General features: G+C 41.1%; 1 protein-coding gene across 1 annotated transcript in view; it reads right to left on the minus strand.

Annotated features, from left to right (window-relative positions):
- Positions 1 to 15,504, minus strand: part of rce1a (Ras converting CAAX endopeptidase 1a) — a 37,756-nt gene extending 22,252 nt beyond the window's left edge. The window contains exons 1-3 of the mRNA XM_037682320.1: positions 15,273 to 15,504; positions 11,837 to 11,939; positions 2,413 to 2,496 (exon numbers count right to left, since the gene is read on the minus strand). Of these exons, the coding sequence (XP_037538248.1) occupies positions 2,413 to 2,496; positions 11,837 to 11,939; positions 15,273 to 15,445 (360 nt within the window). The 5' untranslated portion in view covers positions 15,446 to 15,504. The remainder of the gene's footprint in view (positions 1 to 2,412; positions 2,497 to 11,836; positions 11,940 to 15,272) is intronic.
- Between the last annotated feature and the right edge of the window lie 1,216 nt (positions 15,505 to 16,720).

The following is a 16,720-nucleotide window of genomic DNA, read 5'->3' on the forward strand; positions in this document are numbered from 1 at the left end:
ATCTGATGCCCTCCCTAAGGTCTAACTAGCATACACACTAGAGGTGCACCGATTGCAGTTTTTTGGCCAAACACCGATCACAGATTTCTAAAAAGTCTGACCTGCCGATTCAGATTTTGGCCGATACCGATTTTGTTTTATAAGCGACACTTTCAGATGTTGTAAGGTCACAATACACCTTCCTTTTTCAATATTATTTTATTGAAAAACATACCCTTGAACAATATCCTAGAAACAATACAAACTTGTTTTAACTGGCCATGAGGTAGTGCTCTGAAATATAAATAAAGTTCAGACAATTTTTAAATATACTTTTTTCATTTAGCCTTTATTTATCCAGGTAGTCTCATTGAGCCACAAGAACTCATTTTCAAGAGAGACCTGTTTAGGGAGCAGATGGTGGGGGTTAAGGACCTTGCTCAGGGGCCCAGAGTGGGGCGAATGAGGGTGGAGGCAGGTGTGGGTTTTTCACCTTTTCCACCCACAGTTTGATGTTGACGGTACCGAGAGTTGAACCTGTGACTTTCTGATCACAGGCCCATCTTCTAACCTCTGCGCCACCACTCCCCACAATTATTGTTAAAACTAAAAAAACAAAAAAGGTAAAATCGGTTTCTCGTGCAAGTATCGGCTGACTTCAGATTTCCCAAAATGGCTGATGGTCCTTCTTGATCACGTGAGCAGCTGGTTTAGGTTACAGCAAACTGGTTGATCCACTCTGAGAAGGTGCTATTTATAAGACTGAGCTGAATACAGCACCTCAGACTGAGGAAGTCTTTCGGATGAAAGACGAAACGTTTCTAATTTTTTTGTTTGTTTTTGAATGTCCAGAGGACCAGACTTACCTTTTTTAGATACAGTCCATTTACCATTTACAATTTGTTGCTGAGGCAAAAACTCGGATGTGGGAGGAGTTCAGTGAGGCCTTGGATAGAGACTCTTGGTCGCCGAGGTAGTTCAAAAGCTTCACAGGAGCAGGGTTATGGGGGTGGACGAGATCTGCCCCGATTTCCTGAAGGCTATGGATGATTTGGGGCTGCCTTGGTTGACACGCTTTTGCAAAAGCATGTCATCATTGGGGTAGTGTCAATGGATTGGCAGACCAGAGAAGTGGTTCCACTCTTAAAATAGAGAGAAAAGAGGACGCGTTCCATTTATAGAGGCATCACTCTCTTTCGCCTCTCTTCTCTTGGTTTACACTGATGGTGTAAACATGGTTGTAGCAAACCCAATTTTTGATAAGCACCTTTTATGCATATTTGCTGCCACACGCCAAAATGGAAGTCGACACATTGCCTAATTTTCAAGATATCCAGCTCACAATGTAAACATACATACAATGGTGTTTCCCCTACCATTATTCAAGCAGGAAGCTCTGGTCTGTCAACAGAACCTCCCCACCCCACCCAATCGAGAACTGTCACCACTTAAGTAGCACTAAACTAGCGCGCAATACAGACGTAGCACTCCACTTCTCTTCAACCACCCCCCACTGCCACCACTGACGTAGAGCTATGCTTCTCACCAGCATTTATTTTATCTTGATATATTTTGTACGCATGCATACCAATTTGACAGCCTGTTTATTAAAGCTTTGCATCCCCCCTGAGCTCCTCAGTGACCATCTTGCTTTCAAATTAGGACTCACTTTTCAAGATTCTATAGGAAACTGGTTATGTTGGATACAAAATTTGATGTTTGTGAAGTATTCACATTATATTTAAACAAAGTAAAAAAATGTCAGCTTTACATCTTGAAAACGAGCCAGTTTACGCCCATCATCTATGTGAGGGTTCCATTTATCTGGAAATGTGTGTCAATTCTTCAAGTTAGATGCTTTGATGAATGTTTTTTTAAATAAATAGAAAAGACTAAGTCATGCATGCAACATTAAAACTGCAACAGATTTCACAAGGTTGATAAAGGCCCATGGATTGACAGCACAACATACAATATTATGAACACAATGATCTTACCAAGCTGTAGGCACCAAACAGAAAGTGGCTTTATCTGCTATAGAAATCATCCAATCTGACACATATAAACTTAACCTGGACGTGAAGTGCATTAAGGTGTAAAGCAGCAGCTCCTACAAATCACAAATACAAGGATACATGCCCCGACTGTTATGGGTGTTAGAGGTTGTGTTCATCAGTGTGCTGAACAGACTTTGTGCCTTTCAGGAAAAAGACAAAATTGTTGTCTTGATCAAATGGAACTAGTTTTCCTTTATGCAGATGACTGAACTTTACTGATGAACTTGAAACAACAAACGGGTAGCACATATTTAAACATGTGGGTTCTGTACCAGCAGATCTGATCCCTTTCAAACATGAAGTTTGAGTCAGAATTAGACCTGGTAATGGCTCATTCACATCATCAGAATAAAATTTAAAAAAAGATGTTATTTACCATAGTTAGCAGCAAAGGAAGGACCACAGCAGGAATAAGGCCTTCAAGCCGGATCCCCATGAGAGCCAGCAGAGAAGGGTTTGTCTGCCACATAAACAGGAAAAATAAACACAAACAACAAAAATAATTTAAAAATAGCAGGTTTGACAGACGTAATGTAGCCTCTTTCATGCAAGTCATCCAGTCATTTTGGCAGACCAAGAGCACGTCAGCATCAAGTCTAAACATACGCTTTACTGCTGCTCTTCCATAACTTTCACATCATGATGAACAGATCAAGGCTGAAAAGTTGCACAGAATATATTTGGTCTGCTTTCAGGGAGGTACGAGTCTTTACAAGAATATAGTAAAGGCCTTGGAGTTTTGAAGGAAGCATCTTCATGCCTGAGTTTTTGACATAGCTCATGTGTTAGGAAAATATAGATATAGAGCTAGTTCAGTCAAACCTTAAAAGTATGAAGATGAATTAATCTCAAAAGTAGTCACAAGTCAAATTTATTTATAAAGCACATTTTAACACAGCAGCTGTTACCAAAGTGTTTAACAATAAAAGGATTGGCAGTAATTTAATGAAAAAATATAAAAAATTAATTAAAAGCATAAAAAGAAAACCATAACAACAGAACAATAAAAACACTAGATCAGATCACAGTGTGATTAACGTCAGTGAAAGCAGATGTGTTCTTAAAAGAGATTTAAAACAGGAAGTGAAGTGGTCTGTCTTATGTTGGGGGCAGATTGTCCCAAAGTTTAGGGGCCGTGACTGAAAAAGCCTGATTGTACAAGTGTACAAGATTTGTATACGTACAACAAAATACACAAGCAACAAGTTTTACAAATGTGTACGACACAATTCACAAATGTATAAAATTTTTTCAAATGGACACATTTCAAATTGCACAAGTTGGAATATTCTGTGCACACAAATGGTCAAATACACGTGCACAATTCACCTGCAGCAGACGGATCAGGCAACATGAGCAGTGCACACAGATAAGCTTGTCTGTGAATGTGACTTTTGAGACATTATTACCGCTCCAGATACACAGAGATAATGCTGCGTTCAAGGCTGGTGAAAAGCTGGGACATCTGAGCTTTACCACATATACTGACTTACTGGGAAAAGACACATTTCTAAATTACACAGAAGTAGACCTGTCATGATAAACAATAAATCAATTAATCGCATGATAAATGAAAATTATCAACCTCATTTTCATTTATCGGCTTTATCGTTTCTTCGTGTCTCTTTCTATTGGACTCTGGATGATAAAAGGCTCAACTCCGGTGTTCTTCACTGACCCCTCCCTTTTTCTTTAAAATCCATTTTAACCGTCCAAAATCACATTTTTGGATTGTTAAAAGCAGCTAAGCTACAAGCTAAGCTAACAGGCCGACCTTGGGAAAAAAACTCTGTCTTGTTGAAGCTCTAAAATTCAGTTGAAACTTGTGCTTTCATGTAAAAAGTTGTTTTTCTCTGCAAAAAAGAAGCTGAGAACTTGTTTACTGTTTTTTATTTTATTTTATTAAAAGCTTTGTGTGAAAAATGCTATGCTAAAGAGCTCAAACCACACAGTGCGTCCGCCATTTTGAGAACCGAAGAGAGACAGCCCATGTCACGTCAAGGGGCCTCCCTCTCATTTTTCTTAAAGAGACACGCTGCTCGCTCCCTCACTATCCATCCTTAGGTTCAGTCTTATACTGCCATCCAGTGGTCGAAAAAAGGTACTACACACAAAACAAATGAACCAACATTTCTTCTCAAATGTAATAATAATTACTAATTATTGTCAAATTTCAAACAATATTATTGCTTATCACAATAATTTCTGAGACAATCGCACAGCAAAATTTGTTATCATGACAGGCCTACACAGAAGCTAAAAATCATCAGCTTAATATGCAAATGCTTAAGTTAATATTATTGGATCCCTAAAATGTTAATTTTGTGGACTGTACAGATACAGTGGTGCTTGAAAGTTTGAAAACTCTTTATAATTTTCTATATTTCTGCATAAATATGACCTAAAACATCAGATTTTCACACAAGTCCTAAAAGTAGGTAAAGAGAACCAGTTAAACAAGTGAGACAAAAATATTATACTTGGTAAAATTTTATTTTCTAGTATTTTTGCAGAGGAAGAGAAACCTAACCATTTGAGCTTATTTCTAATGTACAAATGTATTTTCCAGCATTTTCTACCTCTGTATTAAATACCAGAATATATATTTTTCCTGGTAGTTTTTCCACAATAAGAAAATGCTAATTTTGTGGACTGTATAGCTGAAATAAACATCAAAATGGGTAGGTTACAAAACAACCATTTTAAATTCCTCCAAATCAGACACTGGCTTCAAGATAACTTCGCTTATTTCCCATATATTCCTAATGAATCCCCCCTCGAGAGATTAACTGCTCGATACACGACTCTCTTCCACAAGAGGATTGATATCTTCTATATACAACATTCTGAACAAAAATGTACTAATTTACAAAAGACCGTCATTTAAAAACAAGTGGGAGACAGACCTAGGTTGTAAATACGATGACACCGACAGGCAAAACATTTTGGACAGATGCCAAACAGTTCTCATTTCTACGAAACAGACAAATACAATTTAACATTTTCCACAGAGTCTATTTTACCCCACAGAGATTACATCAATGGGAACATCTCTGCCATGTGCCAAATATGTAAAATAACTGAAGGCAATTACTGCATATCCTCTGGTCTTGTCCTTGCCTAGAAGACTTTGGAAGTTCATTATAACCACTGTGTCAGACGTCATAGAAGCTGAAATTCTGGGTTTGGTGGTTGCCAGGAGAACGGTACTTGTCTGACCGCATTGTGCCACATGTAAAGTTTGTTGGAGGGGGATTAAGGTGCGGGGTTGTTTTTCAGAAGCTGGGCTTGGCCCCTTAGTTCCAGTGAAAGGAACTGTGACTGCTTCAGCATACAAAGATATTTTGGACAATTCCATGCTCCCAACTTTGTGGGAATGGTTTGGAGCTGGCCCCTTCCTCTTCCAACATGACTGTGTAAGAGTGCACAAAGGTCCATAAAGACATGGATGGTAGAGTCTGGTGTGGATGAACTTGACTGGCCTGCACAGAGTCCTGACCTCAACACGACAGAACACCTTTGGGATGAATTAGAGCAGAGACTGAGAGCATGGCCTTCTCGTCCAACATCAGCAGCATGTGACTTCACAAATGCGCTTCTGGAAGAATGGTCAAAAATCCCCATAAACACACTCCTAAACCCGTGGACAGCCTTCACAGAAGAGTTGAAGCTGTTCTAGCTGCAAAGGGTGGACCAACGTCATATTGAACCCTATGGATTAGGAATGGGATGCCACTTAAACTCATATGTGAGTCAAGGCAGGTGAGCGAATACTTTTGGCAAGATAGTGTATCAAGATGCTTAATATTACTGCATACAAATATATATATATTTTGTGACTTTAGCCAGCACTGCTGGGAAAAAAAAAAAATTTTTTAAATGGAAATCAGAAAACCTGCCATCGCAAAAGCATTGGTTAAATGAGCTGTCATCATATTGCACTCCAGAGAAAATGTTGTACAATGTAAGGACAAAACCTGCTACCTTTGATAGAATATGGAGCTCTTTCCTGCTCGTTCTCCCCTCAGTTAACCCTCTTACTTGAATGCATAGTCTTCAGCTTCTCAACAGGTTGGATTCTCCCATTTGCTTCCTCTTTCTTTCTTTCTTTCTTCTTTTAATACTTAAGGTATCACAAAGGTCTGGGTGTTGTGAAGGTTTTTGAGCACAGTACCAGTTGGAGGAGGGGAGTTAATGTTAATTTTTCTGTTAATATTGTATTTATGGCAAATGTACTTTGATGCATTGTCAATAAATAAATCTTTTTAAAAAATGGGTAGGTTAAAAACGACTGGAAAAATATTTTTCCTGATAAATGTTACACATGAAGAATAAATTTAAAATAAATAATAAATAAAATAAATGTTAAGGTGTTTATCTTAACCTTACTAACGTTACAGTCCACATAGTAACAGTTTAGGAATCCAGTAATATATGTGTTTTACTATAGGGGCGCGGTGGTCCCTCGTTTATTGCGGGTGTTAGGGACCAAACTGTTTCTGCGCCTTTCATCCTCCTCCAGCATGTTCTTCAAGTGGACTACATATTTGTTTGGCAATTCAGAAAGAACAAGAACAACAAAGGCTTTTGCTGCAAGCGTCCATCTTTTTTCTAACGTGGGCAACTCTAACATGACATCACTTCAACTTCTGATGTAAATGGACTGCACCATTAAACTGCATGAGGCACTTTGTGTTTGCAGCTAAAATCACAAACAGAATATCCTCACTGCCCTTGCTCCTGAGGGTCATTAAATCTTTGTTAGCTTGGCTCAAAGAGAAATGTTTTGGTCCCATGCATGAAGATGTGAATTAAAGTGAAGCTGACTGACTGACGGTATCGGCATGAATGCAATGAAAGTTTTGAAAAACTGGAATCTAAGACATCCTCCTTCGTTGGTTTTACTTGTTTCATGTAAAGGCTTTCTTCACTCCTTCTTAAACCGTCTTCTAGGTGTAAAATATGAACCTTTAGGTCCTTGAGAGTGTCTCTTATCTTAGATGCAGGTGGACTGCTGAGTCTTGTCCTGAAGAGCTGCTCTCTGTGTTAAGCCATGCGTCTGTGGAGAGGATGTTTAGTTTCTCCAGCGTAGAGGTCTGAACATTCCTCACTGCACTGACCTGCAGACACACCGCTCCGTTTGGGGGTTCTGTCCTCAGGATGGACCAGCCTCTGTCTGAGAGTCCTGTTGGATTTAAAATGTGCAGGGATGTTGTGTTCGGAGAACATCCTTTAAGTTCCTCAGATACTCCAGCAACATATGGGATGGCATTAGCTATGTTTACATGCGCAAAATTCTTTGACTGGATTGAAATGTTTCAGATTAAATAATCCACACATATCATTTACATGGGCACACTCCGTTCGTGACGAGCGTTTACATGCAGCAGGCTTTTATTAGGAACAGAAGGACTGACACGTGCAGAGTAGTAAACTCTCCTTTAAAAAAAACACAGAAGAAGAAGTTCTACTTCCGGGATGAACGTAAACAAACCTGAGCGCCAAAATGGACCCGCGACAGGTTTTAATGATGGTGGAGACGTTACTGCGCTCCCTGACTGAGCTACAGGTCACACAGATCATTCTGAGCTCTTTCAAAGTTTCTAGTAGAAATGTTGTCGCTCACCGACCAGTTTTGCTTCCCCAACATGCTAATATTATTAGCATTAGCCAGGCGGAAATGACATAGATCGCACATGTGCAGTCAGGTCAGTTTTTCATGATAGGAAAAAGTAAACAGATTAAGTGTTTACATGTGCACCTTTCAGATTATGAATCGGCGTAAATCACCCCTCTCATTCTGATTACAAATTCATTCGGATCGAGCTGACTCAACAAAGAATAATCCAAATGGGGCGTTTACATGACACATTTTTATTCTGAATGGCCGTTTAATCCGATTACTTACGTCCATGTAAACATAGCTATTGTTTAGTTTGTTCTCCTTGTTCTGTTCTGTAGTGTGTTTTTTTTAGATTTCCTCACTGATTTGACAAACGCCCAGTTTGGGATATCCACGTTTGGAGAATCATTTGACGTGTTTCTGTTCCTTTTTCTTTTCCTCTGTCCTTGCGGGGACATGTTGGGCCCGTTGATGTGGAGTTCTGATGACAGAATGTTAGGGACCTGAAAAAAGCCTGGAACCCCACACCCTCCAGACAAATTTTGGACTGAGAAAGCCTCCCAGATGGGTAGCAAATTGTCCTCAGCTACAAAACAGAAGTCCAGTTGTTATGTTTGTTAACCATTTTATTCACTCATGAAGACAAATCCCCATGGAAGCCTTAAAGAAGACGAACTCTGACCTGCTGAGAGGAGGATCCCTGACACTGTCCCCTGTCTGAACCTCAGCAGCTCTATGATGTGGTGGAAGTGAGCTTTAGATTTCCTCACTGACTTGACAAAAGCCCAGTTTAGGCTATCACCATGTTTGAAGAACCTTTTTGATGTATTTATGTTTCTTTTCCGTTTCTTCTGTCCTCGTGGGGACACGTTCGGCTCAGTAGTGTAAAGTTCTGATGACTTGTGTTCCCGTGGATGGTGAGAGTCCAACAGAAGGTCCTGATCTGTGTGGGTTGGTTTCCTGTAAACCTCAGTGTTGAGTCTGTCCTCTCTTTCCATGTTCATCAAAAAGGCAGCTTGTTCTTGTTATAGTCCTCTCTGGTGAGCTTGATGTTTTCGACAAAGTTGATGTTTGGTGAACGCTTCTACAGTACTTCCTTTGCTTGGATTTTGGCCCAGGTATTTTCCACAAATCTAAACTGTGTGTTGTTTTCTTGAAGGAGTCCAGGACTCTCTTTTTGACTTTCTCCATGAAGAGATCAGATACAAACGATGACACCAGAGATCCCATGGAACAGCCATGCTTCTGCCTGTAAAAACTGCCACTGCAGTTTTTATAACCAACTAGGAATAGTTTATGCAATAGCTCCAGATAAATGTATGGGGTCCTGCTTCAGTTTGACTGAAACATTGTAAAGTACTGTACTAGCGCAAAAAAGAAAATTTCCTACATCACAAAGAGGACAGGACAAATTGTGTCTCCAAATGAAGAGAGGCAGAAGTTAAGCTGACATTTACAGTACTGCTGTACTTTGCTTTCTATGCTGCAGTAAGAGCAGGCAGCCAGTCAAACTGATCAACAAGCATTTTGTGGTGAAAACTTCTGTTGTCAGCTGCGTCCAACCACAACACTCGCCTGCTCCTCCTGGAGGACCCAGAGGTGCTCTCAGGCCAGAGTAGACACAATCCCTCCAGCGAGTTCTGGGCCTCCTCCCAGTGAGATGTGCCTGGAATACCTGTACCACCTCCTAATCTGATGAACCACCTCAACTAACTCATTTTGATGAGAAGGAGCAGCAACTCTCTTCCCAGTTCCCTCTGGATGACGGAGTTTCTCACCCTATCTCTAAGGCTGAGTCCAGCCACCATATAAAAGAAGATTACTTTGGCTGCTGGCATCCAGGATCTTGCTTTCTATCATGTTACAAACCTCATGACCACAGGTGAGAGTTGGAACATAGACCAGTAAATCAAGAACTTTGCCTTTCGACTCAGCTCTTTCTTCACCGTGACCGATCGAAGCAACGCCCTCAGTACTGAGGAGTAGGCATCAATGTGTCTCCTGCTCCATCCTACAATCAGTCGTGAACAAGATGTCCAGATACTTGAACTTCTCCATCTGCAGGTGGACAGGAAGAAGACTACCCCCCCCCCCACCATCAACTCTATCAACATCAAAAGTACTAAGATGGACATTGTGGACTGCTACAAGTACCCGGGGGTCCACTAGACAATAAACTGGACTGGACAGCCAACACAAACACCCTCTACAAGAAAGAGCAGAGTCGCCTTTTTCTCCTGAGGAGACTCAGGTCCTTTAACATCTGCAGGACCATGCTGCAGATGTTTTACCACTCTGTGGTCTCCAGCATCTTCTTCTACACTGTGGTGTGCTGGGCTGCAGGGTGAAGAAAGCTGATGCCAACAGACTCGATAAACTTATCAAGAGAGCTGGTTCAGTTCTGGGAGTGGAGCTGCAGTCTCTGACAGAGGTGTCTGAGCAGAGGATGCTGAGGAACCTGCTCCAGATCCTGAACAACACATCACACCTCCTGCATGACACACTGGACTCTTACTGCAGCACCTTCAGTCGTAGACAAAGATCACCAAGGTGCTCCACAGAACACCACAGGAAGTCCTTCAAACTTTTCAACTCCTCCCCTTTTCTGCACATAGGACAATAAAATTATCACGTTGAGCATGATTAACTCAACAACAGTCTGTGTTATTTCCTAAACAAAACGTGGTCAACTCTGGATGACTTTTCCAACAATCTTACAACATTTCAAGACGCCATGACTGACACAAATAAAACAACTTTTCTTGTTCTCCTTTGATGCCTAAACAAATCCAAAGTAAGGTTTGACAAGACATTCATCCAACTAGGTCTGTTGCGATAAACAATAAATCAATTAATCACACGATGAATGAAAATTATCGACCTCATTTTCATTTATCGGCTTTATCGTTTCTTCGTGTTTCTCTCTTTCTACTGAAGACACTGGATAACAAAAAGCTAAACTCTGTTAAAAGCAGTTAAGCTGAGAAGCTAAGCTACGAGCTAAGCTAACAGGGTGACCTCGGGAAAAAACCTCTGGCTTGATGAAGCTCCAAAATTCACGGTTGAAACCCGTGTCTTTGTCTAAAAAGTTGTTTTTCTCTACAAAAAGAAGCTGAGAACTTGTTTACTGAATTTTTTATTAAAAGCTTTGTGTGAAAAATGCTATGCTAAAGAGCTCAAACAACACCAAGTGTCCACCATTTTGAGAACCAGAGAGAGACAGCCCGTGCCAGGTCAAGTGTCCTCCCTCCCATTTTTCTTAAAGAGACACGCTGCTCCCTCACCAGCCATCCTTCAGTTCAAACAGTCTTATACTGCCATCCGGTGATTGAAAAAAGGTATTACACTCAAAACAAATTAACCATTTCTTCTTAAATTTGACAATAATTACTAATTAATGTCAAATTTTAAACAATATTATTGTTTATCACAATAATTTCTGAGACAATTAACCCCCCAGCAAAATTTGTTATCGTGACAGGCCTACATCCAACTAAACAAGACACAATCCCGGGTCCACAATAACAAGTCTGTTTTTTTTTTTTAACAATATTTTCTAAAACAAAAAAAGGCTTTTGTCAGACTTTGCCTCTTGGGATTTCTCTTGTCTAACTTCTCATTAAGCTCTTTTAGACCTTGGATCTGGTGCTACAACTACATGTGACCTTCTAACTCCTCCTCCTCATCATCATTTAGTCCGGTCTGTTTTAAATAAATGTGCAACAGAGACTCTTCCTCTCAGCACATAGCTGCAGAGGTCTAACCAGTTTGTGATCTGCTGCAACGCTAAAAAACGTACAATGTAGTAATACTAATAGTTTAATCAGAATAAACCATCAGACAGTCTTTTAGGGATTCACAAGATAAGTTGATGACAATTCTCTATAATGTGCTGATTGGCAGTTTATCTGTGGTGTGCTCAGACTGGACCAGCTGAAAAGCAGCTGGTTTGACTGGTCTTTCTCTACTCTGAAGTTAGTCTCTTCTTATCTGAGCTGACACAAATGGCACACATGGTGAAACTACTGTGGCTCTTCCTGACTGTCTGAATGAAGTCATGTCTAAATGCTGTTTCTATCAGAGAGTAAGTAACGTTTAGTCAAATCATTGAAAAACTGGAGCCCAGTGAGACAAATGTTTGGTTGATGTTCTTTACATTTCAGAAGGGTCAACTTACCCTGACGGCTGTGACATCCCTCCACGCCCACACAAAGAGAGGCGACAGACCTGACACAATTAGGACGCTGGTGAATCGTCGTTTTATCACAGTGGGATGATCCCTGAGGACGGAGGACAACAGCATCAGCACACCAGCAGTGGGACTGTGTCCACTCTGCAGTCAACACGTTCAGCTGTTTATGAGCCAGCAGCTCATGGTTTGTTCTGGGGCCAGCACGGCTCCCTTTACACCACTGGTTCTCAATCTGTGGGGTAATGTAATGACAGGGGGAGCACAAGAACACTCATTTTCTATTTTTGTTTTATTTGTCAGCCATTAAAATGTTGCAAGTAGAACAAACATTTCATCCATCCATCATCTTTAACCGCTTCTTCCTTTTGGGGTCACGAAGGTCACTGGTACCCATATCCAGAAATCACTGTGTGAGGGGCGGGGTACACCCTGGACAGGTTTCCAGTCCATCACAGGGACACATAGAGACAAACAACCATTCACTCTCTCACTCACACCTAGAGACAATTTAGAGTTACCAGTCTAACATGCATGTTCTTGGTCTGTGGGAGGAAACTGGAGTATCTGGAGAAAACCCATGCATGCACAGAGAGAACATACAAACTCCACTCAGAAAGGTCCCAGGCAAGATTTGATCCGGTGACCTTTTTGCTGAGAGACAGCAGCCCTACCAACTGCACCACCGTGCTGTCAGAACTAACACTTCAATTTTGAAAGTTGTGCCTTAGGTCGTTTTCACACCTGATAGTCCGGTAGACTCGGTTCGATTGGGGACCAATGTTCAGAACATTTGTTTACATTTTCTGCTGGTAATGGATGGATGGTAGAACCTGAATGAATGCAAAAAAATAAATACATATGCATCCTTTATGATTGTCTACTGTAGTCATCATTCTTTGTTAAAATCAAGTCTCTCTTGTAAATGAGTCCTCGAGACTCAATGGGACTAACCTGTATAAATAAAGGTAGAATGAAAAAAAGACTATATAATATATAAAGCAAACACAAATGAAAATCTTAACGGCACAAACGGAGCACAAACATTTTCAGCGGTTCACACTGCACTGAGTCAGTCAAGCTAACCTGTCCCCCCGGAGGCGCTGCACCAAGAACTACTGAAGGAAATGGAAATTTCTAAAATGGACTCAGCATGAGTGGAAGATGAGGCAGAAGACCATGGAGAATGTTGTTTTTCACACAATGCAGCTGACGTTTGCCCTGCGCTGTAGTCCACTTCCTGCTTTTGGAGCGGTCTCTGGTCCGCTTGCATTCACACTGCATTTGAACCGCCAGAGTTCACTTCAACCGAACTGAGACCTACGTATTTAGGGTGCATTTACACCAGCCCTGTTTAGCCCGCCTTAATCGAACTCTAGCTTGTTTTCCTTGAAAGTCCGGTTCGTTTAGGGAGGTGTGAACGCGCCATCGAACTCTGTCACGGAACAAAAAGGCGAACTCTGGCCCGGGCTAAAACCTAGGTCTCGGTCCGGTAGAAGAGAACTCCAGCGCGGTTCGAGTGCAGTGTGAATGTAAACAGACCGGACTCCGCTCCACAGGGTAAACAAACACGCATTTCTCTGACCTTATATGGAGCCGTCAGCTGCCTTGTGTGGAAAAACAATATTCTCCATTGTCTTCTGTCTCATCTTCTGCTCATGCTGAGTCCATTGTTGAAAAATGACTAAATATAACTCCTAAAACTGCTAAAACTTGATGCCACTCCGTTTTTGTTTTTATTTACAGAAGAAGAAGAAGACGTGTCTTCAGAGGTTTTTGGTCGTTTCTTTCAGTAGTTCTTGGTGCAGCGCCCCCACAGGCGAGCGGGGGAATAGGTTGGTTCAACAGGTTGACTCGACTGCACAGTGCAGTGTGAATGCAAACGCACCAGCTCAAATGTAAACAAAATGTCATGAATATTGGTCCCGAACCGAGTCTACTGGACTATCTGGTGTGAAAACGACCTTAGGTTGTTTTCTGGGTGCATTCACACCTGATAGTCCAGTAGACTCGGTTCAGTTCGGGACCAATTTTTATGACCTTTTGTTTACATTTGAGCTGGTGCGTTTGCATTCACACTGCACTGTGCAGTCGAGTCAACCTGTTGAACCAACCTATTCCCCCGCTCGCCTGTGGGGGCGCTGCACCAAGAACTACTGAAAGAAACGACACAAAAACCTCTGAAGACACGTCTTCTTCTTCTGTAAATAAAAATAAAAACTAAGTGGCATCAAGTTTTAGCATAGGAGTTATATTTTGTCATTTTTCAACAATGGACTCAGCATGAGCAGAAGATGAGACAGAAGACCATGGAGAATATTGTTTTTCACACAAGGCAGCTGACGGCTCCATATAAGGTCAGAGAAATGCGTTTGTTTGTCCTGCGCTGTACTCCACTTCTTGCTTGTGAATCGGGGCTCGGTCTGTTTACATTCACACTGCACTCGAACCGCGCTGGAGTTCTCTTCTACTGAACCGAGACCTAGGTTTTAGACCGGGCCAGAGTTCGCCTTTTTGTTCCGTGACAGAGTTCGATGGTGCGTTCACACCTCCCTAAACGAACCGGACTTTCTAGGAAAACGAGCTAGAGTTTGATTAAAGTGGATTAAACAGGGCTGGTGTGAATGCACCGAGTCATGTTGATGACTGATGGAATGACAGTAAATATTATAGTCCTGGTATAACCTGGCAGCACGGTGGTGCAGTTGGTAGAGCTGTTGTATCTCAGTAAGCAGGCTGCCCTAGTTCAAATCCTGGCTGGGAACCTTTCTGGGTGGAGTTTGCATGTTCTTTCTGTGCATGCGTAGGTTTGCTCTGCGTACTCCAGTTTCCTTCCACAGACCAAAAACATGCATGTCACAACTTTTAAAACAACTAATCGCTGCTTGCATGTCCTGTCCCCGTCGACTCCTCCCAGGCAGTCACAGCCAGTTGGCTGCCTGGGAGGAGTCGACAGGGGACAGGACAGCCCCCAGTAACCATCTAATCACCAGCAAACTGGTTGGTCCACTAAAGGAGTGTCCTGCTTAGTGGGGAAAACGGTTTACTTGGGACTCCTCAGACTGATGAAGCCCTCTGGATAGAGGGCGAAACGTCTTTCCACAAAAAAAATTAACTATTCTCATGACCTGACTGACCATTGTTGAATAAAAATGAACATTTTTCTTATTTCATAATTATTTATTTTAGCATTTTGGTGTTCCATAGTATATGGTGACTCACCTGGGAAACAGACAGACAGACAGACCGAAACACACACACACACACCTGACAGACACTGACAGAAACAGACACACGGAGTCAGTCACCTGAAGACGGACATAGACAGACAGAAGGAAGAGAGACACACACAATCACCTGGCTGTCAGACAGACAGACACCTGACAGACAGACAGACAGTTGGCAGACAGAAAAACAGCCTAACCTGGGCAGGTCACTCCTCCACACGTATAAACTCCCAACATATGAGCAGGCGAGCAGTAGACAGAACGCAACCGACAACCAGCACGGTGACGGTCCGTCGGGTGCCGTGAAGTCTCCATCATGGCTCTCTTTTATCTGCAGGATTGTTGATAAGTCCTCCTCCTCTGACATCATGACGGGTTCTGCATGAGAGGAAAGCGAACAACTAATCCGGACCGGACCGGCTGCTGGATCATCACACGACCACACGAGTAGCACAGTTTGCAGAAGCTTAATTCTCAGCTAACGTAATTACGCTAGCTGTTCCGGCGCTTGATGATTGCGTCATCGCGTATGCGCTTCGATTAGATGTCCCGTGCTTCTACCGCCATTTTGTGTCGGGGTTCTGTTCTTTTCCGAGCGCGTCTCAGAAAAAAATGTAAAAGTTTTGCTTCTTTTCTAAATTTCGAAATTAGTTTCACCGTTAGTGATATAAAAATGTCGCAAGTTTATTGACAGAAAGAAAAAACAAACCTCATAATCAAAGAAAGTCTTCTTTCAAAGTAAACCAGCGGAAAAGAACCTCGCTGTGCTCCTGAACACGACTGTATTTATATGATATTATAATTTTATCAAAAGGTTATAGGTCACCTGTACTGGGCTAACTACAAAATAACATTCAGTATTTTAGTTAGTCCGAGAACTCCTTATAATCTTTTCATAATAAAAGTCTTAAACACATGCATTGAGTGTTGACCTAAAAACTGATTTTGAACATGTGAAACTTGTGAAAAAAACTTAAGTGTTGTTCTTCAGTAACAATGAATATAGCAGCCAAAACCACGAACATTTCTGAGTGTTAAGAAAAGTGTGGCTATGGCAAGCCCTTTTAACATAAAATAGGATTCACCACGCTTACATTCCAGATATCTGAAACTGAGTTTTGACTAGACATATTAGTTATTTAAGATATCTTGAATTGCATTTTGACAAGTCAAAATACTCATTTAAGATATCTCTAATTACATTCTGACTAGTCATAATGACGTCAGATTTACCATTGAGTTGTATGGAGGCTTCAATTCAAGATATCTTGAACTGAATTTTGACTAGTCAAAAATACAGTTCTAGATATCTCTAAGTTAATTTTGACTAGTCATTATTTGCTTTCAAGATATCTCATTTTTAGTTCTGACTAGTCATAATTACAATTAAAGATATCTTAAATTACGTCATTATTCAAGATATCTTAAATGTATTTGTAGATATCACAAATGAAGTTTTGACTAGTGCAAATTAAATTGTAGATATCTTGATAGCAAATAACGACTAGGCAAAACTAACTTAAAGACATCTAGAACTGTACTTATGACTAGTCAAAATTCCTTTTAAGATATCTCAAAATGAATTCAAGATATCTTGAATTGTTATTCTGACTAGTCAGAATGTAATTCAAGATATCTTAAATTG

The sequence above is a fragment of the Nematolebias whitei genome, chromosome 1 (genome assembly GCF_014905685.2).
Source record: "Nematolebias whitei isolate Nwh7 chromosome 1, NemWhi1, whole genome shotgun sequence".
In the NCBI taxonomy this organism is placed as follows: Eukaryota; Metazoa; Chordata; class Actinopteri; order Cyprinodontiformes; family Rivulidae; genus Nematolebias; species Nematolebias whitei.